This window comes from Cervus canadensis, chromosome 8 (assembly GCF_019320065.1).
Source record: "Cervus canadensis isolate Bull #8, Minnesota chromosome 8, ASM1932006v1, whole genome shotgun sequence".
Classification (NCBI taxonomy): domain Eukaryota; kingdom Metazoa; phylum Chordata; class Mammalia; order Artiodactyla; family Cervidae; genus Cervus; species Cervus canadensis.
In genome coordinates, this window is record NC_057393.1 from 31,519,750 (window position 1) to 31,543,817 (window position 24,068).

The 24,068-nt window shown below is 52.6% G+C and overlaps 1 protein-coding gene across 4 annotated transcripts in view; it reads left to right on the top strand.

The window, feature by feature from the left end:
* CRTAC1 (cartilage acidic protein 1) overlaps positions 1 to 24,068 on the top strand; it is a 172,087-nt gene that overhangs the window by 106,024 nt on the left and 41,995 nt on the right. For all 4 annotated transcript variants that reach the window (XM_043475789.1, XM_043475792.1, XM_043475790.1 and 1 more), the window contains exons 4-8: positions 2,603 to 2,739; positions 7,952 to 8,108; positions 17,454 to 17,588; positions 20,520 to 20,665; positions 23,196 to 23,332. In XM_043475789.1, coding sequence (XP_043331724.1) covers positions 2,603 to 2,739; positions 7,952 to 8,108; positions 17,454 to 17,588; positions 20,520 to 20,665; positions 23,196 to 23,332 — 712 coding nt within the window. The remainder of the gene's footprint in view (positions 1 to 2,602; positions 2,740 to 7,951; positions 8,109 to 17,453; positions 17,589 to 20,519; positions 20,666 to 23,195; positions 23,333 to 24,068) is intronic.

A 24,068-nucleotide genomic window follows, 5' to 3' on the forward strand; every position in this document is an offset into this window, starting at 1 on the left:
AGCTCAGAGAGACCAGATTCCACTAAACACACTTTGGGAAATGTGAGCAGGAAGAATCGGGGGTAATTAGGCAAATAGAGGGGGATCGAGTCACCCTGGGCTCGTTTTTTTCCTCTTGCCTAGCTAAGGCAGGGACTCAGAGGTTTGAGAAAGATTTCCCACTGTATGCAGAGGGGCCCATCAGAGGTCTGCAGAGCCCCCACTGCCAGAGCTGCTTCCTCACCCAGCCCAAGCTTTGGTTGAGTTTAATCTTGGTCAAATTTCAGGGGGAACTAGACAAGCTGAGGTGTAGTCTCAAGAGGCCCTGGTTTGACAGAGAAGGGCAAGGGTCGCTCGCTATTGTGAAGGCTGGGCATCCGGAAGCTGCAGGACCATCCTCAGAGGCCCCCCAGGCATTAGAAGGCAATGACAAGGCTGCCACTTGCCTGGGGAGTAGCCATGCTCCTCTCCTGCAGTCCTGAAACCCAGAACGCTCTGAAAGCCTCAAGTGCTTTTTTTAAGTTTGTGGGAAAGTGAATTGATAGCAAAACCTGTCCTGAGCTGATGTGAGCTATTTATGGGCTTTATTTATCCCACTTGGTGTGATATTCATATATTTCACTGCAGAAATATTAATGTGTTTAATTACAGGGTGCTGCCCTGGTTCCTGCTGGGGGTGTTATATAATAAACAGGGTGTGTGTTGTGTTACCTTTCTGAAATGTGAAAGGGAAAATAATCTAAGTTTCTAAACATATCTGTTCCCCAAGGATTGCAACAAGGGCCTTAGAGACCCAGGTGGTGCAGAGCAAACAGGGGCCACAGAGTTTTCCCCTGCAGTTCCCGCAGCCATGCTGGGAGTGGGGAGGCCAGCTGTTACCTCCAACTCTCAGATGAGGAAACCAAGGCCCTAAGAGAATAAAGAACTGGCTCGGACAAATGGGAATCAGAGCTGGACATGGGCTTTGGGCCGAGTCCACACCTGCGCTTCTGTCCTGATCGGGCTCCTCGGGAGCCCCAGTGAGCACCCACCCCCGGCCACGGCAGCTCTGGCAGACCCTTGGGAGCCCCAGTGGACACCACCCCCAACCATAGCAGCTCTGGCAGACCCCCAGGAGCCCCAGTGGGCCCCCAGCAGCCACAGCAGCTCTGTGCAGACCCTTGGGAGCCCCAGTGGGCATTCCCCCACCAGCCACAGCAGCTCTGGCAAACCCTGGCTTCGGCTCCTCAGCCCAGGTCTCCCCCACCACCCACAGACACCTGCAGGACTCCTGGATCTGCCTCCCGTTCCACTAGGGAAGGGCCTTCTCCTTCATGGGAACCGGTCTCTGCACGCCTGGGAGGGTCAGGCCAGGTGGCATGGCTCTGTCCCCCTGCCAGCTCCCCAGAGTCTGGCGAGTGTCCCTGGGGTCAAGTCCAGGCCCTACAGAGAATGCACCTTCCCCTGTGGGTCCCCGTGGTCTTAGGAGGGCCCCATGTGAGGCCACTCAGAGGGCAGCCTTTGTCCCCCAAGTCAGAGCCCCCTGAGGACCCTTCCATAAATAGCCCTCACCGAAACATGCTCACACTCATGCACTCACTGTCCTGTCATTCACTGTCACACTCATTCTCACACTCACTCAATCTCACACTTACGCTCACTCATTTTTACTCACACTCTTGTTCTCATACACCCACTTACTCCTGCTTATTCCTACACACTTTCACACACTCTCTCACACACTGAGACACTCTCGACACACCCCTGCAATGCAGGGCTGAAGTCCCTGAAGCACCTCAGAGGGCCCCCGTCTATGAAACCAGAATAGTCATTTCTGTCGAGGACCACCCCCAACTCTGGAGGGGCGCTGTGCTCAGCCTCTAACCTGAGTTATCTCATTTATCCCTCGAATTAAAGTAGAATGTAGTTATTATTGTTATCCCCACTTCCAAATAAGGAAACTGAGGCTCAAATTGCCCACAGTCAACAACTAAAATCTGGAAGAGTCTCTGTAGAACCGAGCCTGAGACTCAGGCCAGTTTACTCAAAACCCCAAGTTTTATCTGCCGCATCACCTGCTCCCCTCAGCCTGAGCCTGTTGCCTCTCCACTAACCCTCGCCCCATGAGTGCTGACCCCACTGCCATCCAGGTTTCTCAGGCTATTGGTGATACCCCTGTCAGAGCTCAACTCCCAGCCCCGCCCTCCATCTGGATTTCGAGACCCACCCACTGACCGGGACCATTTCTTCTGAGACCCACATCAGACTCTGACTGAGCAGAGCATGCAGCGAGCAGCTCCTAGAAAAATAGAGACATTCAAAATACTGGCGATCCCAGGATGTCCCTTCCTGATGCCAGAGAAGTGTGGTGCAGACTGTGAGATCCTGCTATTGAGGATCAGCTCTGACCCACACTAGCGGTCACACATCTTCCAAAGTTCCTGAGGCCTGGGCTGGCATCTTCATAAGCTTCAGTGTCTTCTCTCAACTGAGAATAACTGGGTGTCCCCAGGAGAGGGGTCACCACTGCCTGAGGGCTGTGAGGAGCGTTCACCGTGCAGCAGGTGACCCATCCACCTGTGGCCCCAACACCTGGGACAGGCACCCCACCGACCACCAGCCCTCTCTTCCCTCCTCTCTCCAGGGGTGGCCACGTACACGGACAAGTTGTTCAAGTTCCGCAATAACCGCTGGGAAGACATCCTGAGTGACGAGGTCAATGTGGCCCGCGGCGTGGCCAGCCTCTTTGCCGGGCGCTCTGTGGCCTGTGTGGACAGGAAGGTGAGTCCAGGGGTACATGGCGGCCTGGGGAGAAGGGAGGCACCAGCAGTGTGATGGGCAGGAGGGGGGCCCCAGCAGACATCCCCAGACAGAGCATGGCTCCCAAGGGCAGAGCTCAAGGCCACTCCCATGGGGCCTTGCACATAGTAGGTGCTAACATACTTTCACATCCTTTCTCCCCTGAGGCCCTCCCGGCAACCAGGGGCTGTCATCTTTGTGTCTACTGGACAGAGGAGGGCACTGAACCCCAGCGTGGAGCAGGGACCTGCCTGAGGACCCACAATGAATTGGTGGTGTGGCTCAGACATGAATCAGAATCTGTCAGCTCTTAACCTTGTGTTCGTTAATTCAACTCAACTCATTTATGAAGTGCCAACTATGTGCCAGGCATTGAGCCATCAGGCCCCCTCCCCCATAAATATTTATGGAACAAACGAAGGCATAGCAAAGGGGCTCATGAGTGGGTGAGCGGAGGGTTGCCTGAATGTACAAGTACTTTAGTTAATCCAAAGCACCATTGATACTTTCCTGCCCTGCTGGTCCACCCGGCACACGGGTGCTCAACTCAAAGTGTCCGGGAGAAAGGCCAAGTGAGGAGGGAAGAAGCAGCTGCAACCATCCGTCCTGTGAGGGGGCCCCGCCCGGGCATCCCAGACAACCCAGCCAGAGCCAGAGCGTGGCGTGGCGGTGATTTATCCCTCCTGTCACCTGCTCCCCTGCCGCCCCTCCTTGGCTTTTACAAAACATCATCACTAAATCAGGGACCCAGCTGCTGCCCAGCTTCCCGGGGAGCATCTCTGGCCCCCATTCTGGGAGCTGGGGCGAGGGGGCCAACTCGTTCGTTCGGGATTGGAGATGGCATCAAGGGGGTTGGGGATTCAGAGTGAATCTTCACAGCAGGGGCCTCCAGGCCTTGGGAAAAGGCAGGTGCCAGGTATAAATATTTATTTCTTAACAAGCTGGTGCTGGAAGGGCAGCCAAGCTGCGCTGTGAAGCCACATTTAGCCCTGACCTGAATCTGTGCCACCTGGACTCCCGCCTGGTGGGAGGAAACGGGGAGGAGGCTCCATGAGAGCCCCAGGGAGTGGGGAGGATCTGGGGGGTGGAGGGGCCACCAGGCCTGGCCTCTGAGAGGCCTCTTCCATCTCCTCCTGGCTTCTAGTCTCCTTAGCCCCTTCATGACCAGGGCGCCCCACACCCAGCTAAGGTGGGAACCTTCTCAGCACCGGTAGGAGGGTCTGAAGGTTAATCACAGAGAGACGCACTCTGTCCTAACAAGGTCACCTACACACCCACGCACGTAACCACAGGACAGAGGCACCATGTGAAGTGCAAAAAGAAAAAAGGGGGAAAAAAGACACTTTGGCATGAAGCACAGTAGGCAGGCACTTAGCGGCTCGCTCACTCCCTACTCAGACCCAGCCTCAGGGAACTAGAAAGCGCCCCCACGGTCTGTCTGCCGTCAGAAGAGGGGCTACTGTCTGTGTTCAGCCGCCACCTTGGCAACCCCCGAGGCCTGAGAACTGTGGAGAGGTCAAGGCCAGTGTGGCAGCTGAGAGACAGGGATGCAGTGTGGTGCAGGAAAACACAAGAGCAATCGTAAAAATAGGGATATAATATTAACATAACAAAACATTAATAATAATAGCTATTATGCTTATTAAACTAGCCCCGTGCCAAGCTCTGTGTTAAGTGATTTCCATTCACCATCTTACTGAATTTTCAAATAAGCCAATGAGGTAAATGCTGTCATTATCCCCATTTTACAGATAGGGAAACTAAGGCTTCTAACACTTAAGCAACTTGACCTTGTCACCATATAACAAATGACAGGCAAAGCCAGAGATTGAGTCCTGCCTAGTTGAAAATAATCAGACACCTTTTTACCTCCCTGCTACCTTGCCTTTGGGTAAACCTGTACCAAATACACATTTCTAACCACAGGTTCTATTACAGCCTTTGCCCTACAGCCCCTAGCTGGGGCTGTTGGGGTACCTGATTGGTGGTCTCTGGACCAACAGCATCAGCGTTGTTAGAAATGCGGGTTCTCAGGCCCCACCCTCCAGACCTATCCATCAGAACCACTGGGGGTGGGGTTTCAGCAGCCTGGGTTTCAACTAGGCCCAAAGGTGACTCTGATGTGTGCTAAGCTTGGGAGCTTTGCACCAGGTAAAAGTCTCAACCCCTACAGTGTGCTGTTCTCTCCCTCTCGCCTCTCAGCCCTCATCCGTTCTCTGTCTCCAACCTGGAACACTACTGCCCTTCGTCTTCAGCTGCCTCATCATTCATCCACCTTTCTGGATCCAGCCCAAAGCCAATCTCTTACAAGAAGCGTTCCCTGATCGATAATGATTATGCCTCATGTTTATATAGCATTTTTATCTTTTCAAAGTCCTTTCACATGCGTTGTCTCATTTCATCTTCTCAACGACCCTGCCAGGAAGCAGGGGGGCTACAATTCCCATGTAACACGTGAGGAGGTGCAGCCAAAGTGGGTGAGGAACCTGCCCAAGGACGTAGAGCCAGTTAGGGGCAGAGCTTGGACTAGGATCCAGACTGACAGCCCTAGACTAGTGGTTTTCAGGGTGTGGTTCTTGAAACAGCTGCACCAGCTTTACCTGGGAACTTGTTAGAAATGCAGATTTGAGGGCGCCCTCCAGACCCCCTGAATCAGAAACTCTGGGGATAGGACCCAGCATCCATGTTGCTTTCACTGCCACCACCACCCTGCCCCCTTCCTCCTGCCAGTTGATTCTGAGGTAGACTAGAGGATGGGTCCCACTGCCCTGGACCCAAAGCTGCAGAAACATCTTCCTTCCCCTGGAATCAGCTCCCCCACCCACAATTACTGTGGTCAAGTTCACATGTGAATTTCTGCAGTCTTCTATAACTGTAACACATCTACAATTTTTCTGTTTTGTCAACCCAATACACTGATGTAAGGAACTAGGTATAACCGCATTTTATAAATATCCTGATTTCTAGCAGAGTGCATTTCAGTTCATTTGGGCTTAATTGCCCATTTGTCGATGAGATTGTGAACAGCTGGTAGGGTCAGGCAGCGTCACGGTAAAGGCGCACTTTCCCCTTTGGCCCCATCCATTCACCCTTCATCCAGTCATTCCACACACGTACACCAAGCTCCTGGGATGGGCAAGAATCTTTCTAAGTTCTCCCTAACCACAAGTGATGTTGTAAAGCAGTGCAACTCAGGCTTCAGTTTTGCATAGGGATCATCTGGAGATCTTCTGAAAATGCAGATTCTGATTCGGCAGGTCTGGGCTGGAACCTGAGAGTCCATATTTCTAACATGCTTCCAGGTGACACTGATGCTGTTGGCCCAGGGACCGTTTTGAGTAACAAGACTCGGGTAGCCGAATCAGAATCTGCATTTTCACAAGATCCCCACATGATCCCTATGCAAAACTGATGCACTGCTTTACAACATCATTCAGGTAGCAGGCTAGAGACCCAGAGAACCAGAAATGAAGAGGCAGAAAAGTCTTTATAAACAGCTTTGCCACCTTCTCCAGTTTCCTGCCCCGACATGCCACATCTTGGTTTTATATTCTGGGAACATTGAACAAACTGTTTGTGGCTTCCCAACATATGATATATATCACTCTTTGTCTCATCTCTGCCTGGAAGGTTCTTTCCCCTCCACTTCAGCTGGCCGAGACTCCTCTTAGAAAACCTTTTCTGAACTTTCTATGGCCAGGTGCCCTTCCTCTGGGTTAGGAGCCCTTCTTCTGGGGAAACCCTGTACCCACTCTTAATCAGACCTGTAGTTGCTGACACGTCTGATTCCCCCAGGAGAGCCTGAGCACCTTCCTTGCTTCACCCACCTGTTAGCCCCAGGTGGCTCTTAATCAACTTCCCCGAATAAAATGGTTCCAAAGGGATAAAGTGACCAGTTAGGTGAGAGAGGGCTCTCATGGGACCACTGGGGAAGAAATAGAAGAAAGCAAAGAAGGCTGAACAGAGGACAGTGACAGGGCCCGCTGTGCTGTCTTAAATTCAGCTGTTTCTACCAGGTTGTCTTGTGCTCATGGCTTCCTTTGTTGTTGTTGTTTTTAATTTTATTTTTTATTTAAGTATAGTTGATTTACAATGTTGTGTTAGTTTCAGGATACAGCAAAGTGATTCATCTATACATACATATATATATATATATATATTTTTTTTAGATTCTTTTCTCGTACAGGTTATTACAAAATATTGAGTATAGTTCCCGGTGCCATACAGTAGCTTGTCAGCTTCCTTAAAGCCAGACTATAAGCAACCTAAGGACAAAGACTTTGTCTGAAGTACATTTATAACCCAGGACCTTGCACATCGTTGGAGCTCAAGAAATATGTACTGTCTGATTAATTGGAGGGAAATGCTGCAAGGGATAAGAGGAAAGCTAGAAAACTGATTGAGAAATTGTGTGGATCTCTTGGGGGAAAGAAAGCATCCATTGAAGAAATAACACCATTATAATAACAGGCAGGAAAGAATCTTTCATCAGCCGTGTTTTGGACTAGAGAGGAGAATGACTACAGTAACAAGGAACTGGTGCCCAGGGCTTCTCCTGGATGCAAAGGGGGAAATATATATATATATTTGAGACACTGTTATAAAGGCAGAAGCAATATACAATTTCTTTCTGGTACAGGAAAAGCAAGGGGGTAGAAGTGGGAAGGAGGAGCCTGGCGTGGCCGAACCTCTTGTGCCATCCAAATTAAGGAGTGAAAAAGTATGGGGTGGGGGTGGGGGTGGGAGATGGCTCAGGAATTTGCTTGTCATCTTGGCTAGAGCAAGCTTGAATGGGAGAGAGAGAGACTGAGAATAATGGGAATTGGTAGATCAATCAATCAGCAAATATTTATTGAGCAGCTACCCTGGCTGGCAGCTGGAGAGAGCTCAGCTGGAGGGAGGCACATTAGAAAATTGTCTATAAAAAGGTGGTTGTGGGGGAGAGGGAGGGATGTTCTTCTGGAACAGGAGAGAAGGGGAAGCGCTGTGCTGTAGGACCCTGGGGGCACCCCACACTTCGTAGCCTCTGTGAAAAAGCACCTCTGGAGCTGTGTCGTGCAAGGTCACGCACGCCAGACCCCAGGAGCGGAGCCCCAACCCCGAGAAAGAGCTACGGTCCTGTAAGTGGAGGTGGGATCTGCTTCTGGGCCTACAGATGGTCCTGCTCACTGACCCTCCTTCCCTGCCTGCTCAGGGCTCCGGACGCTACTCCATCTACATCGCCAACTATGCCTACGGTAACGTGGGCCCTGACGCCCTCATCGAAATGGACCCCGAGGCCAGTGACCTCTCCCGGGGCATCCTGGCGCTCAGAGATGTAGCAGCTGAAGCTGGGGTCAGCAAATACACAGGTAGGCAGAGTGGAACGGGGCGGAGGGTGGGGTGGGGCTGTGAGCTGGAGGGGCCGGGGGCTGGGGCTAGGCTTCAGGCCCTGCAAGGCTGAGTCTAATTCATCAGAGACCACAGGAGAGGGTGGATCTGTGTCCCTAGGGAGGGAGAGTGAAGGTTTTATTCTATCCCACCACCCACAGACGGCTTCCTCCAAGGCCGCCTCTCCAGATGATGGGACATCTGGTGGGGTGGGCTTTGGCGGGCACAGTGGGTGACATCGGACATAGCCCAGAAGATCATCGCATCTTTTCTCTCCTTGGAACCCCTTACCCCATTCCCTGCTGTAACCCAAGTGATGGGTGAACAGGTTCTGTAGGAGAAAACTGACAAATCACAGAGGCGAAGATTTAAAGCATTTTTTATTGCCAAACAGCAGACGAAATTATTTACTTACACATAAGCAGCCAGGAATTGAGTGCTAAATCCCTAAGCTTCAGCTGGGTCCCGTCTCAGCTAACTGAGCTCAAAGAATTGTGTTCTTATTCCCAAACCTCTCCAGCACTTTTTTTTTAAGGCACGCTCCCCCCCACATCTTTCAGGACGGGGGACCTATTGTCAGAGTCTCTGACAGGGAGATCTTTCTAGGGAAGGCTGTTTTTCTAATTCCAGCACGGCTGCTGACTAAACTCTGATAATCTGCCAATAGACTGCTGATGGCAGAGCAATCTAGTTCCTGTTTAGGATGCCAAAAATCAGGAAGCCAGAGCTGTACACAACTTCTCACGTGTACTGTGGCCTCATTGACATCCTACCTGCACCTTGAATGTAGAAATTCTCTGAGCGGTCGACCTTCCTGATATGTCCGTCCCAACTGGCACTACAGAATTCCAAGTGGCAGCCTACCTGGTTCCAAATCTGGGGGGCTGGAAGGATCCTTGAAGGGTCATCTGGGCCACTCCCCTGCCTTCAGCCACCTGGGTGGTGGCATAATCTCAAAGTCCTCCCCAGAAAGGGTTGTCACGGCCTCCCCTGAGTTTACGATGCCTTTCTCTAGCCAGCCCTCCACCTCAGTGAAAGGGGGAGATTGATGTTAACCTGTCTGACAAAGTTTGTGGGAACAAATGACTAGACAATAAAATAGTTTACACGACTCAAGCCCCATCAAAGTGTGCGAGAGCTCTGCATGGGAGCGAGCAGCATAGAGGCTGAGTGTCAGTAATAAACCATGTTTTCCTGGGAAAAGGAATAAACATGCAGGAGCTTCAGCCTCGACTTGTACAGTCAATTTTTCTGAATAGTTCCCAGTTCTGTGCACTGGGCTGGCTTGGCAATTAAGTGCCTTGATCTGCAGGAGAAGGAGGGTGGGCTGGGGAGAGAAAGCACTTGAAAATGATGAGCTGGAAGGGAGGCAAGGTCTGGGAGCGAGGGCTGTACACAGAATCAAAGAATTCATAAGGTTGCAGCAGGGTGCGAGCATGAGGGGACATTGTTCACGCTGGCGGGGCTGGCAGGGGGGCTGGCAGAACCAGGGGTGGGAAAGGAGCGCTGGCCGAACCAGGGATGTCTCCAAGACAAGACAGCTGAGGAGCACAGGTGGGGATGGGGGCACCCAGCAGCTGTGCCAGGCTGTACTGGAGGGACCGGATAGCGCAAGGAAGGGACAGCAGTTTCTGTGGAGCGTGCAGGCAGGCCGGGGCAGCTGGCATGCCCAGAGGACACGTTAGAGCAGCTCTGCAGATTTCCAAGAGCCATTTGGCTGACAAGAACCTATTTGGCCCACCAACTTACTGTTCTGTCTGCCCGCCTTCCCCAGCCCCCCCTTTCCCTGCCCGCCAAGCCCCCCAGCGCTACCCTGCAGCCCCCATAGTCACTGTTCACGACACATGGACATCTGGCTGGAAAACTAGCCCAGACACCCTCTCAGGAATGGACCCCAAAGGTAACGGCCACCACCAGAGCCCGGCCTGATTGCCAAGGCTCTGGCACATGGCCAAGGCTCAGCTCCAGGACGGTGCCCTGGGGCCTGGGAAAGATGTAGACAGTGAGGAGCAGGGCCTGAACAGGCTGGGAGGGAAGCAAGCCTCGGCCAGCTGCGCAGTCAGAGAGCTGCATGTCCCTGGAGCCAAGGCACACAACACCCATCTGCTGGATGGACCACAGAGGACCACCCGTTTGCAAAAGAACAAATCGAGGTCCAGAGAGGAGAAAGGACTTGCCCAAGGTCACACAGGAGGTTTGCAGAGACACTAGCACTTACAGCCCCAGCCGCTGATGCCTCACCTACCAGAATCAGCTGACCTTTCAAACGACCTCCAACTTGAGAATCCTGCTCCAGCCTGCAAGACAGGAGGGGCTGGTGAAGAAGAGGCGCACCCACCAGAAACGCAGCCCCAGGGATTGGCCGTCTGGACTTTAATTGCGACTCCCGGTTTTTCTGATTGAAACAGCTGCCTGGCCCGGGCTGCTCAGGGAAGCAGGGGGGTTGGCCCGGGCATCCCGGGCTGCAGGGCGGGCGGTGGCGAAGCCCACACCGGGCTGTCGGGCTCCGCGGGAGGGGGAGGGGAGGCATCCTCTCCTGACTCCCGATTCCGCCGCCGGCCGCCGCTCTGCTGGGTCACAGTGCCATCTAGCGGCCAGCGCGCCCGCTCTCGGGGGACTCGAGGGTCCCTGGAGGGCGGCGCTGCCCGAGCCTCCCATGCAGAGTTGAGCAGCGGCAAGACCACTCCCTGTTGGTTCCTGGTCCTCCTAGCCCCGGCTTCCCCAGCTGCCCGCAGCCTTTTGTAGCCTGAGCTGCCCTGCATGGGAATCCTAAGAACTAGTTCTCCCCATGGCCGAGGGCCTGTCAGGAACTCAAGGGGACCAAAAGTTTTGCAGCCGCCTCTATGGCCCCCCAATGATCTCAGACATGTCCCCAGGCCTCTCTGAGCACCTTGAATTAGCCCTCTAGCAGAACTGCTAAGTAGCCAGGGTCTGGAGCCAGAGTGCTGGGTGCAGATCTTGCTTCCACCATGTCCTCCTGCCCAGGCAATAGAGAGCAACTTAACCTCTCTGGGCCTCAGTTTTCTTGCCTGCAAAATGGGAATGTTGAAAGAGGTAAACATAGGCATGCCTGGCACAGGGCCTGGCATACAGTACCCACAAATGTGGCGGACATCAACACCCTCCTCTGGGGTTCTGACTGAGGGATGCTGGTCATTTCCCGAGTGTAGGGAGCACAGCCACGTGCTTTGTTGCTTAGTTGTATCCGACGCTTTGGGACCCCATGGGCTGTAGCCTGCCAGGCTCCTCTGTCCATGGGGATTCTCCAAGCGAGAATACTGGAGTGGGTTGCCATGCCTTCCTCCAGTGGATCTTCCCAATCCGTGGATGGAACCCAGGTCTCCCACACTGCAGGTGAATTCTTTACTGTCTGAACATAGTGGGGAAGCACAAAGCAAGTAGGACCAGCCCCGCCCTGGAGGTTTTCTCCACGTGTCTCCCCGGCGTGTCCTCCAGGGCACAGGTGTGGGCATCTTTAGCCCTATTCCCACTGGAATCCCTCTATTCTCCCTTCTTCCCTCTGGACCCTGCCTCTCCCCACCTCTACTTCCTCCCAGGACCTCTGCGATTTGGCCTCACCCTTTTAGGGAGCATCCGTCCAGGCTGCAAGGTGGTGATTAAAGAAGCCTTAAAAGAAATTTGGAAAGAAAATGAAGGTGGATTTATGATGTTGGGTAGAGAGTTTTGCTGTTGGCTGGGAGTAGTGTAGAACAAAGCAGCGGGCAGATCTGATTTATAGAAAGTCATTATTGGAGGAGACAGAGATGCCTAAAGCCCAGCTGAGGCCTTCTGGCGGATCCCCACCAGCCAGCTCCAGAGAAGGGGCGGTAGCCTGGGGACCTCAGAGCCTCCCGGGTTCCCAGGCGGGTGCTAGCCTTTCAGTGGGAGTGCAGCCAAATGTGTCAGCTAGGGACAGGCAAGGCGAGAGTGACAGACTCCTCAGCCAGGGCCTGGGACCCCCAGGGAGTGCAACCACAGGCCTACCAGGGGTACCCAAAGCCCCAGCCAACACAGAGTGTCAGATGCATTAGATGATTGACAAGAAGGGACATTTTTTTTGTTTGTTTAAAGCAAGCACAGATGTATTACAGAATACAAATGCAATCTTGATATGCATTTTCTTCAGCTAAAACAACTGAGTTTTTTTTTTTTAATGTCAAGCTTATTATGGCTGGCCATTCTGGGGCCTTATCAGGAGTACAGACCCCTCTTCTACGGAGAGGGAACTCGAGTAGAAATGTTTGAGAGTGCCCTATGGGGAGAGGGTGGCTCTGGAGTCACTCAAGCATGGGTTTCAGCTATGATCCATTGCCCCTTAGCTGAGATTATACCTCTGTGAGCTTTGGTTTCCTTACCTAGAAAATGGTGAGGTGAGGTGAATCACACAAAACCTAGGACACAGGACTGAACCACACAGCATCTCTTCCTGCCCCTCCTTTTCCTGTCCTCTCTTCTGAAATAGGTTCTTCCAGCCCTGCCTGGGGGCAGGGCAGGGGAGCATAAAGAGAAGAAGGACTTCCCTCCTGCACCCACCAGGTGCCCAAGGTTTGAAAATCCCCACCCAGCAGACACGTGATGCAGGCTGTCCTCCTGCCCCTCCCCACCCCCTCAATTTTCTGCAAGGACTGGCTGGAGGGATTAGGGACGAGTGGGAATATCCTTGTCTAACACCCTTTATACTGGCACACTCCCCAGCACCTGGGTCACAGGGTCAGCGGTAGCAACACCAGCACCAACACAGTATTATTGTGTTAGAAGCTTCAGGAAATTTGGGCTGTTACCATCCTGCCCTTCTCACACCTGTTCAACACACACACACACACACACACACTGTTCATTCCTCCACCCCTTCATGTTCCACTGCTTTGCTACTCTTTTAATATCTTGGGCGTTCTTGGCAGCCTGCAGGCCTTAGCATCCACTGGAATTATTAATCAGCAGAATAATCCCACAGGTCCAAGTTCCCTGTCTGACAGCCTCACTGCAGAGCCTCCATGGTGCGGACTGTGAATGGGCCCAGGAATCCACTCCCAGCCACAATTATCCTGAGGTCCGACTTGAAGGATGCCCTGAAAAGTAGAGCTGGAAGGAGCCTTGGAGACCTTCTCAGCCCACCCCCACACCATTTCGCAGGGAGGGAGACCAAGGCCTGGCGGGCACACTCCCCAAGTTCCTGCCGCTCCAGGCAGACCCTGGGGGCTCTTCCTTAGCACAGTGAATCGTGCGCCTCTTCATCCCGGCCCCTCTGCTGTACTGTTTGGGGTGGTGGAGCAGCAAGCCCCCAACTTCCTACAACCCCTCTTTCCCTTCCCTACCTTCAGCCATGAGGGCTGCCCTCATGTGGTTTGAGAGATGGATTGTTGTTGTTCAGTCGCCCAGTCTTGTCCGACTCTTTGCGACCCTAGTGGACTGCGGCACGCCAGACCTTCCTGTCCCTCACCATCTCCTAGAGTTTGCCCAAGTTCACATCCACTGAAGCAGTGATGCCATCCAGCCATCTCATCCTCTGACACCCTCTGCACCTAAATTGGACTTGGGTCTGCATCTCCCAAGTGTAAGGTTCAGAGGTTTAGGGGTGAAGTTCTTAAGGGTGAGCAAGGCTTGCCCCGTGGGCTCAGACCCACGGAGCTGACCATCAGGGGGGTGCCTGAAACTGACTGGAGAAAGAGGGGACCACAGGAAAGCATTTTCCCCTGTGACCCTCTCTCCCAGCCAGTCTAGTGGGCAGAGTGAGAAGCCTTCGGGGAGGGGTGGGGAGGGAGCTGCATTCATACTCAGCAGCAGAACAAGGAGGTCTCTGAAGCTTGAGAGTGTTGGCAAAATAAAGGGATATTATTCTCCCAGCAGGTGGGAAATAGTGGCACTAATGAATCTGTGACACTTGACGTTTTCCAAGGTACCTTCCAAATACCAGCTCACTTAATACTTATGACAGCCTGAGAAGGGGTTATTATTATCAGTCTCAAGTTATAGATGAGAAACCAGATGCCTGGAAAGGCTCAGTGACATGCCCAAGGTCACACAACTCGAACTTCCTGACCACCACCCCCCCATCTTTCCCACCACCAATGCGCCTTTCTAGCCCCAACTGCAGAGCCGCATGCCCCCAAGAGAATATTCTGGCCTCAAGTATAAAATAATTAATTGATGTAAAGTGGAGTTTAACTCCCTATTGGGACATCATTTTCCAAGGCTGAATAAAGATGTTCCTAACTGCCCTGGGGTAGTCCCATAGGGTGTGTGCTAAACCTCAGAGGCCACGAAACAGGGTGGGTGTGACAGAGAAGATGGGGAGAAGTCAGGGAAAGAGCTAGTGGAGAGAGCAAGGTCTAGGCAAGATACTTGCTGAATAACGGGCCTCTGTCATTGACCGGGCATGGAGTGGGAGGGTCAGGCTACACTTAAGATGGATGGATTTTATTGGTCCGAAGAGCCCATACACGATGGACCTGGGAGTAGAGTTCCCCTTTCAGCCTCAGAGAGGGGTACAGGTACCTGGCTGCCCCTGCTTCAGATCCCCTTAGACCCTCCATCCTGAGTCTGCTACAGCTGGTGCCCAGGAGGCTAGCTCCCCAACTGTCGACTCACCTGCTCCCCAACTGCGTGGTGAACTTGCCAAGAAGGAGTTGTGGGTAACATCTCTGTTATGGTCCAGTTGCCATGGCAATAAATTGTCACTAATTAGTAGTGTGGTTACCATGGCAATTTTCTAGTAATTACAGGTTACAAATGGTGCAAGGCTTCAACCCAACCCAATTAGTTAATTAGAAAGATTTAGAAATTTGTCCAAGAGGGAAATAACCTGCTTTGGAGAAAATGAAGGGAATGTGTCACAGCTTGGGAATCAGAGGCAGAGAGGAAATTGGAGGATGCTGTAGCGGGGGAAGAAGGATGGAGTTGCAGGGCAGCAAGTCCTGGAGCCCCACCTGGAATTGTTGGGGGTCCAGACAAGATGGAGGATTTCTCACTGAAGCCTGCTCCTGGGCTGGAGTCTGGCAAGACAAGGGCAGGGCCAGCAACCACTTAGCGGCAACTCCTTGAATGGGCAGAAGAGGTGCCCAGGTAGTAGCCTAACACCCTTCCTGCTGACTTAGGAAAAGAAAAGCATCTGAAAGCCCCATGCATGGCTCTCCTAGTGAAAATGCCTGCCCTGTGCAACTTGGATGACACTTCCTAGAAGCATTGTGGATTCAATGACTCTGTTTTCATGAGGCTTGGGCTCTCCTTGAGAGTTAATTAGATTACCTGGGAGGAGTCGGGAGGCACAGGGCCCAGAATGTGTTAACAAGGAGCCCTACAATGACCCCTGTAGCAATGCCATTTGCCCCAGTTTGTTCCCTTGCCCCCAAAGCTGGCCCCTGGTGGTCAGGCTCCACAGGTGAGAAAGGTCCCATGATTTCCTCCAAGGACAAATCTCAGAGAAGAGAAGGGCCTGGAGACCAAGAGAACCTCCATCCCAAATTCAATTCAGTTTAGTCACTCAGTCATGTCTGACTCTTTGCAGCCCCATGGACTGCAGCATGCCAGGCTTCCCTGGCCATCACCAACTCCTGGAGCTTACTCAAACTCATGTCCATCAAGTCGGTGATGCCAGCCAACCATCTCATCCTCTGTCGTCCCCTTCTCCTACCGCCTTCCATCTTTCCCAGCATCAGGGTCTTTTCAAATGAGTCAGTTCTTCACATCATCCATAGTGGAAACCTCTGCCTTGTCTGGAGGTGGCTAATGAGGGAGCTTGACCCAGCATCAGTCAGGTCCACTGAGCTCTCATTTATTTATTTTTTTTAAATCACATTCTTCTGAGTGCCCTAATAAACTGCTGTTATTGTACTGAACAGCCCTTCAAAGTGGTACTTTCCAAACTTTCCCATGCACATAAACCACCCGGGGATCCTGTTAGAATGCAGGTCCTGATTGGGTGAGTAGGCACCTGAGATTTTGCATCTCTGACAAGCTCACAGGTGACACGCCTGCAACTGGTCCATGGACCTGACTCTGAGTAGCAAGGTTGTAGGGCTCGCAGAGACCTTTCCCATCATTTGATCCTCTTAGTTTTCTCACCTCATTTGATCCTTTCAAAAGGCCTGAAAGAGAAAAGGCAGGTCACACTATCTGCATTTTATAGATGAGAATACTGAGGTTAACCAGGTAACATGAATTGCCCGAGGTCAAAAAAGCCAAGCTGGGATTAGAACCCACATCCTGGTTGTGGTCACACTATTTGCCGCCCTGAACTTGGGGTGGGGGTGGGGCAGAGGGAAGGCTTTCAGGGCTTTATTTGAAAATCATTGGTTGGGGGTGGTTTGTTCAAGATATCTTAAGATTGGACTTGGTGACATGTCCACATCGATCTTGGGCACTTCAAACCCTAACACAGAGCTGGTTTTCTTTCTTTTTTTCCTTAAAAAAATATACACTTTATTGGATTTTTTCCTTTCAAACTGCAGAAGCAATTCTTGTTGCAATAAGCCAAACAATACAGACATTCCCCAAAAAAGGCAGCCAGTGTGAACAGCTCAGGGTGTGGCCTTCCCCACTTTTCCCAAAACTCAAGAACAAGTTTGCACAAACATATATTCAGGAATATCATTTGTTTTCCTTTTGAAAAATAAAAACAGGATCATATGATACCATTACTTGGCAAATTGCTTTTTCATTTAACAATATGTCATGGGCATTCCTCCAAGTCAATATTATGGATCTACACAGTCTTTTTAGCAGCTGCAGACTGGCCGTCATATGGATGCACTGTAATCCATTCAGCATCCCTATTGATGGACAGACAGGCAGGTGCTCACATTTGTTTCCTACATCAGTCAAAGCAAAGGAGGCATCCTTGTACCTGTGCCTGGAACCTATTTCTCTAGGTCCTTAGGATGGGAACACACCCAGTATATTGACCAGCATACATGCAATCAGGGTAAGGCAGGGGGCTGTCAGGGAATCTGTGACTTAATCAAAATGTTGTCAGCAGAGGTGAGTTTAGGAGTAGAATTCAGTCACCGAAGGGAAGGGAAAGCTCTGCATGGTGGCCTGTGTTCCTCAACTCATGGACTCATTCCGTGGGCAGTAAGTGACTCTGTCTTGCTCCTCACTTGCCTCACCAGCAGTGCAGCCACCCACCACGTCGGTTTATGGAACCATGAGCCCAGATCTGGGCTCCAAGAAGCATCATAAATATCAGAATCCCCCTTCCCCAGGCTCCTTGGGGCATCACCATTGCAGCTTCTCTAGGGCTCCCCGCCTGCCTCCAAGGCCTCCCCCATCCTCTACGCGGGCCTGGGGCTTTGATTCTTCCGCTTAGTGAAGGTCAATGTCCTCTCCAGGGGGCCGGGGCGTCAGCGTGGGCCCCATCCTCAGCAGCAGTGCCTCGGATATCTTCTGTGACAATGAGAACGGGCCCAACTTCCTCTTCCACAACCGGGGTGATGGCACTTTCGTGGATGCTGCGGCCAGCGCTGGTGAGTGCAACCTCTGCCCTGTGCCCCCCACCCCCACCCACAGGGGACTCTGGGCTGCCCTGCTCCCTCCAGGCCCCACAGGCCCCAGGGAGAGAGAACGAGTCACCGTCTGCACAGCTAATGTTGCCTGTCACCTCTAATCCCACATCCATCTTAAACATTCAGCTCAATCTAGTGACCAGTAATTGAGCCCCTGCTAAGTGTCAGGCTGGTGCTAAGAGCTGGGGACCCTGACTTGAGTAAGATCACCCTACCCCACTCTCACCCCCCATATACAAGGCACTGAGGATCTAGAGGGGGAAAGAGACAAGTAAATGAATAGCTATAGGAAGAAGCAAAGTAAAATCCACCCAAAGTAGTATCAGGCTCCCAGCCCTGCTCCCCTTCCTCCCTTTGAGCTCATCTGTCCTCTGCCTCAGGGCCTTTACACCTGCCAGTTCTCTCTACCTGAAGTGCCCTGTCCCCCTTCTCTACCTGCAGAACTTCTATTGGTCCCTCAATACTCATTCAGATATTGTCTGTGAAGCCTTTCCAGCCTCCCTACGTGCTGCCTGGCTGAGACTGCACCCCCCTCCTCTGTGTTCCCACTGCCCTGCGGGTACCACTCACTCAGGCTCCTACACCACTATAACCATCTGTCTGTGTCTACAAGGACTGGGACACATAATAAAAGCTTGTGGACGTAATCAGTCTGCCCTTCAACTACTTCTTCCCACCTGGTACCTCCCCCCACTCGCCTTGCCCAGGAACGGGAGGTTTGATTTCTCCTCCTCTCGGCAGTATAGAGACAAGCTCCAGTCTCCAGGAGAAGAGGTGAGCGGGGATGTAGACACATAGATCAAAGGTCCTACAAGCTCCAGCTAGTGCTGACAGCTAGCATCCAATCCCTGAGCAGGTACCAATCCATTCTCTGTGACTTAACTGCCCTTCCAGCGCTCTGCTCCAGAGTTCCCATTTTGAACACCCCACCAACGCATCCTTGCAGCCGATCAGCTCCCCTTGTCTCCTTCTCCGGGCAAAGCTAAAGGTGGAGGCAGCTCCCCGGCCTGTCTTCCTACCCAGCTCACCTGCTGTACACTCCGGCAGCAAATTTTCTCATTGCTGAGAAATCATAAATGAAGGGGAGGTGGTGGTGGAGTAAACCGAGAGGACTTGATAAGGTGTTAAAGAGATGGAAGCAGAGGTGAACGAACAAGTTGGAGTGGGGGAAGGTATCAGGCGGGAAGAGGGAGGAAAGGTGCTAGGCCCGTAATTGAAAGTCAGAGTGATTGCAGGGGTTTAACAAGACATGTCAAGAGGGCATTCATCACCCAAACAGATGCTGCTGTGAAGTGCAGCCTGGCACCGATTATTCCCGTGAAAGGGAACCAACTCCTTGTCAAGGTGCCTCGTAGATAGGAGAGAAATGGGGCAACGCAGAAGGCCACCAACATTAGAGCTGGGACATTTTATGGAGAATTAATGAGGTATTAATCCTAGAGGTTGGGGGTTGCCCCCATTCTTTTGCAAGCCCTCTTTCTCAAGCCTGGGTCTCCCTGCCTCTTCTGCCCGACCCCCACCCATTCTCCAAATCCTTCCCTCCCCCAAGAGAGTGATCAGCCCCTAAGGCTCCCAGGGCAGATCCCACCTTGCCTTCTCCTGGCCCGCATCTCAGATCTCCATGTTCGCAGCTGGCAAGAGCTACCTGGGTCCTGGGTCCGTGATCCCCACCCCCCATCATACTATCATTTCACCTGCCAATGGCAGTTTGTCCTCCAGAAGACTCAGCGTGGGTGTTTAGAGCTGGCCTCTCCTGCCTCTCAGCTATGCACTTGGCTTGAGGGATCGTGTCTGCCAAGGGGCAGCCAGGCGGTCAGGCCACCCCTCTGGGCAAAGCCACTCTCTGTCCTCCCCGAGGATCAGCTCAGTCCCACTGGCCCCTGGCAGATGCAGGCCCAGCGCAGACAGGTGACACTGGACATACAAGCTTCCCCCGCAGATCTCACAAGGCGAACTGTGGTTTTCTCAGTCACGGAGCAGTTATTTCCTCTGCTGTCACCCAAGTCCCCGATTGCCTTCTGTCAAATTATTTATGTCTCTTCATTCAGTAAGTATTTACAGAAAACTGCCAGATCACCACAGACACTGAGATAGATGCTATGGAAACACAGATGAACAAGAAGACAGACCCTGACCTCATGGAGCAGAAGGACTAGTAGAAAAACTGGACCTTGCAATGGAACATAATTGCACCTGTGATCCGCACAATGGAGGAGAACGGGAGGCTGCTGGGATGAATAGCAGGGTGGGTGGGAGGGCCTGATTTTATGGGAGTGATCAGGGAAGGCTTTCCTGAGGAGGTGACATTATAGCTGAGAGCAGTAGAGAAACAAGGAGCCAAAGTAACCATGAGCTTGGGAAAGAGCATTCTACGAGAAGAGATCAGCTTGAGCAAAGGCCCAGAAGCTGAAAAGAGCTTGGTTCATTTGAGGAATGAAAGGAATCCTGTATGACTGGTGCTTGTGAGGAAGACGAGATAAAGACAGATAAGGTGGGCAGGAATTTGAACTTGACTCAAGAGCACTGGGGAATCACTGAGATTTAAGCAAAAGAGTGATGATCAACTCAATGTATCCCCATGTCAGGGGTGTCTGGGGAAGGCTTTAAGTCCTCCAGGATCTCCACAAGTCTCCTTCCCCAAAGTCATGCTACCCCAAAACCAAGTTAAAAGTGGTACTTTCAGGGCAGAGGCATCCTGAAAACAAGTCTCTGGTTCTCTCTGCAACAAGACGGCTTCCCTGCTTCTACTCTTGTGGAGGAATCAGGACACAATGAGGTTCACCCTCCCTGGTTGTTCTCCACGCCCCCCCACCACCACCCCCGACCTCCGGCAAGGCAAGTGTCTGTGGAACCTACAGGGCTGCCCCTGAGGGCTCCTGCCTTTCCTCCTAGGTGTGGATGACCCCCACCAGCACGGGCGTGGAGTCGCCCTGGCGGACTTCAACCGTGATGGCAAAGTGGACATAGTCTATGGCAACTGGAACGGCCCCCACCGCCTCTACCTGCAGATGAGCGCCCACGGGAAGGTCCGCTTTCGGGTAAGAAGGGGCCTCTCCCCCACTTCCCCACCCTCTATCCGCCCGTGACTCCCACCAGGGTGAGCAGGCTCTGCAGAGCCTGGGGGCAGGGTGGCCACAGCGAAGGTGACATCTGGCCAGCTGGGGCTGCTGTGCTGTCCATAGGGTCCAGAGCATGGTCATTAACAGAGGAGAGAGAGCAGCCCCCAAGGTGGGTCAGGGCAAAGGCCCCATGAGAGGGGTTTCATTGTCTGAATTGGGATCGCTTCTCCCATAGCCTGGGCCTGAGCATTTCAAATTGAGGCTCAGGCCAAGGGTACAGTGGGAGTGAGGGTCAGTGTAGGTTGAGGTCACAGAGCTCCCAACAGCTGCCCCCTCTGGCCAAACAGCAGGTGGTGGGCAAGGTGTTGTCAGACCCCTCTCTGTGCCCCCTCTCTGAGCTATCAATGGTCTGTGATGCCGAGAATTCCTCAGAAAGACTGTTCGGTGGCAGGAAGGGAAGTGCCACCAGACTAATGAGCTTGAGATTGGGCCTTTCTCAGAGAAGGTGATTCAGGGCATGGGACGGTTGGAGATGCTCTCCAGGAGTCAGGATGGCTCTGGAGGTACGTAGTATTGCCAAAAGCCCCCAAGGGAGCAAGAAACTTGATGGTCCCAGAGAAGTCTCCAGGGACCTTCTCTCTGAGGGGCCACCACAAGCCCCCTCTCTGAAGGTAGCCACCTCGGCGTGTTCAGGTCCAGCTGCTTTCTCCCTACAGAGGCGTGAGACCCAGGCTGTCTGGGTGGGGAGGAGGGACACCCTGAACTTGGGACAGCTGATCCTAGGATCCTGGGTGATTTTCATCTCTGTTCAGCTTTTTATTCTAACTCAGTTCTCAACCAGGGGTGATTTTGTCCCCACCCCAGGACATTTGATGATGTCCAGGGACATTATCAGTTGTCACAGGTGGGATCGGGTGCTACTGGCATCTTATGTGCAGAGGACTGGGTGCTGCTAAACATCCTATGAGGCACCTGAGAGTCTGCAACAAAGAGCGATCCAGCCCCAAATGTCAACCAACCCTCTCGACAGCCCAGCCCAGAGCTCACAGGAGCAATAACAATAATAATAATAGAGGCCCCATTTATCAAGTGCCTTCCGTGTGCCAGGAGCTGTGCTAAGCATCTTACATACATTATCTTGGAAGCCCAGGCATCCAGCTGGGGCAACCCCAAGGGGCCTGTGTAGGTTTCCATTTTTACAGAATCAATAGAATAATAACAACTTCAAGGTCCTGAAGTCTCTTTGTTACCAGCTCTCATGACCCTGTTCAGCCCACCCTCGACAGCTGGCCAGGCTCTCAATCAGCCTCGTGACTGTATTGATGGGGACAGCCTCCCTCCCTGGGCAACCCAGAGCAAGCAGCTCATTCCTGCCACCAGGGGAGAGGGCCTGAAGTAGGAGGCCTGGAGCCAAGGGGCAGGGGGCCACCCCAAGAAGCCCCCATGTGCCCTTCCCAGTTCACCCTACATGGGCCCTGGGATTTAGACAGGTTCCTAAGTCTTTAAGTGACAAACCCACCTGGAATGGATATTCTGTTCAGAAATAAAAAAAGGTCTCCCAACACAGCTCTTCTTCTATTTAAAAGTCCCATACATGGGACCCTGTGCCAGGTCCACCAAGGCCCTGTCAGCACTTCGAGGTCCCTGCTGGGCTATCCTGGGTCTGGGGTCTCCTCATGAGCCCTGGGCAGAGGTATCTGATACTGCAAGTCCCAAAGTGGATGTCTCAAGGAAAAAAAAAATCAAAAGACTCCAAGAATAAAGGTAATAGAGGCAGCAATACCCAGCTGAAGGCCACTTCTGCCGCTTTCCATGAGGCTGACTGCAGGGGAGAGGCCAGGACAGACCCCTCGGGATTCATCTTGAGCCCACTCTGCCAAGCTCTTTACATGCAGTCCTCACAGCCTGAGCAGCTATTACTTATCCCCGTGTTACTAAGGAGGAAGGTGAGATCTGAGGGGTTAAGTAACTTGCCTGAGATCACACAGCGAGTCAGCAAAGAGGCCTGGATTCAATGCACAGAACTTCCTAGGTTCCACCCAGCCTGTGCCTCTGGCTGTGGAAGAGGATGGGCACGTACTAGAAAGGGCCTAGCATCTGGAGTCAGAGCCTGGCAGTGGCCCCGCTCATTAGCTACAACAATGGGCAATTTCCTTCCTCTCCAGGACTCAGTTACCTTGCCTGTGAAATGGGAATGCTCATGTCAGCCCTGCCTCAAGTGACCGATGGGAGGGCCACGTGTGGTCCTGACCAGGGAACAGCAAGGCGCTTCCCTGGTGTGAATTTGGACTGTTCCTCTTACCTCCTTGTCTCCTACAAGCAGCCTGGGGTTCATGTGGTCCTAAACACAGCACCCTGGGGCTCTTACGAGAAAGATGATAGAGGATGTGTTAGCTTGGGTTTTTATCTTTGCACACAAACAGGCACGCACACACATGCACACACAGGGGTGGTGGAAGTCGGCCTCTGGCCCACTCTGTCCACTGACCTGCAGCCCTCTCTCCCCCAGGACATCGCCTCGCCCAAGTTCTCCATGCCCTCCCCTGTCCGCACAGTCATCGCCGCTGACTTTGACAATGACCAGGAGCTGGAGGTCTTCTTCAACAACTTCGCCCACCGCAGCTCCTCAGCCAACCGCCTCTTCCGGTAGATGCTTCAGCCCAGCTTGTGGCTACTCACCCTTCGCAGTGGGGTCAGAGAGGAAGGTTTAGGACTCAGAAGAGGAGCTCCAAAGGGAGGGAGGATGCAGGACCTCCGAAGAAGGAGCAGAGAAGAGGGAAGGATAGGAATTGAGTAAGAAGTTGAGAGACTGGATGGAGAATCCCAGGCAGGAAACTGGCTTCCTGCTGTTAGCAGAGGGTGGAAATGGGTGGGGGGAGGGTGGACCTGGGCAAAGTGTACGCAGAAGCCAGGTTCCACTCTACCATCCAAAGGGGTCCCAAGCCAAATCTCTTTGGGTACGCCTGGATGAAGCCAAGACAGGTGTATTGACTACAGGACTTCTCAGAACCTTAACATGACCGTGAGTATCTTACGCTCTGAGAGGTGGATGGAGTACTCCAAATAGATTTGACCACAGGGCACTGCCTTCAGAGATTCTGCTTTTGGGACTGGTGCTCTGCAAAATATCCTTTGGGAAATGTTGGATGAGACAATTAGTGGTGGACAAGAGTGGACGCATCTGAGCATTGTATGTAAGGAGGAGGGGTTAGATTTTCCAAAGCAGCACTTCTCTAATTGGGGCCCAGAGACCACTGGTATCAGAACCACCTGGAGTGCTTATTTAAAATACAGAATCCCTAGGCCAGCCCAGATCTCCCAGGTCTGAATCTCCAGGGTTGAGGCCCATACATCTGTCTTTTTAACACATACGCTAGGCATG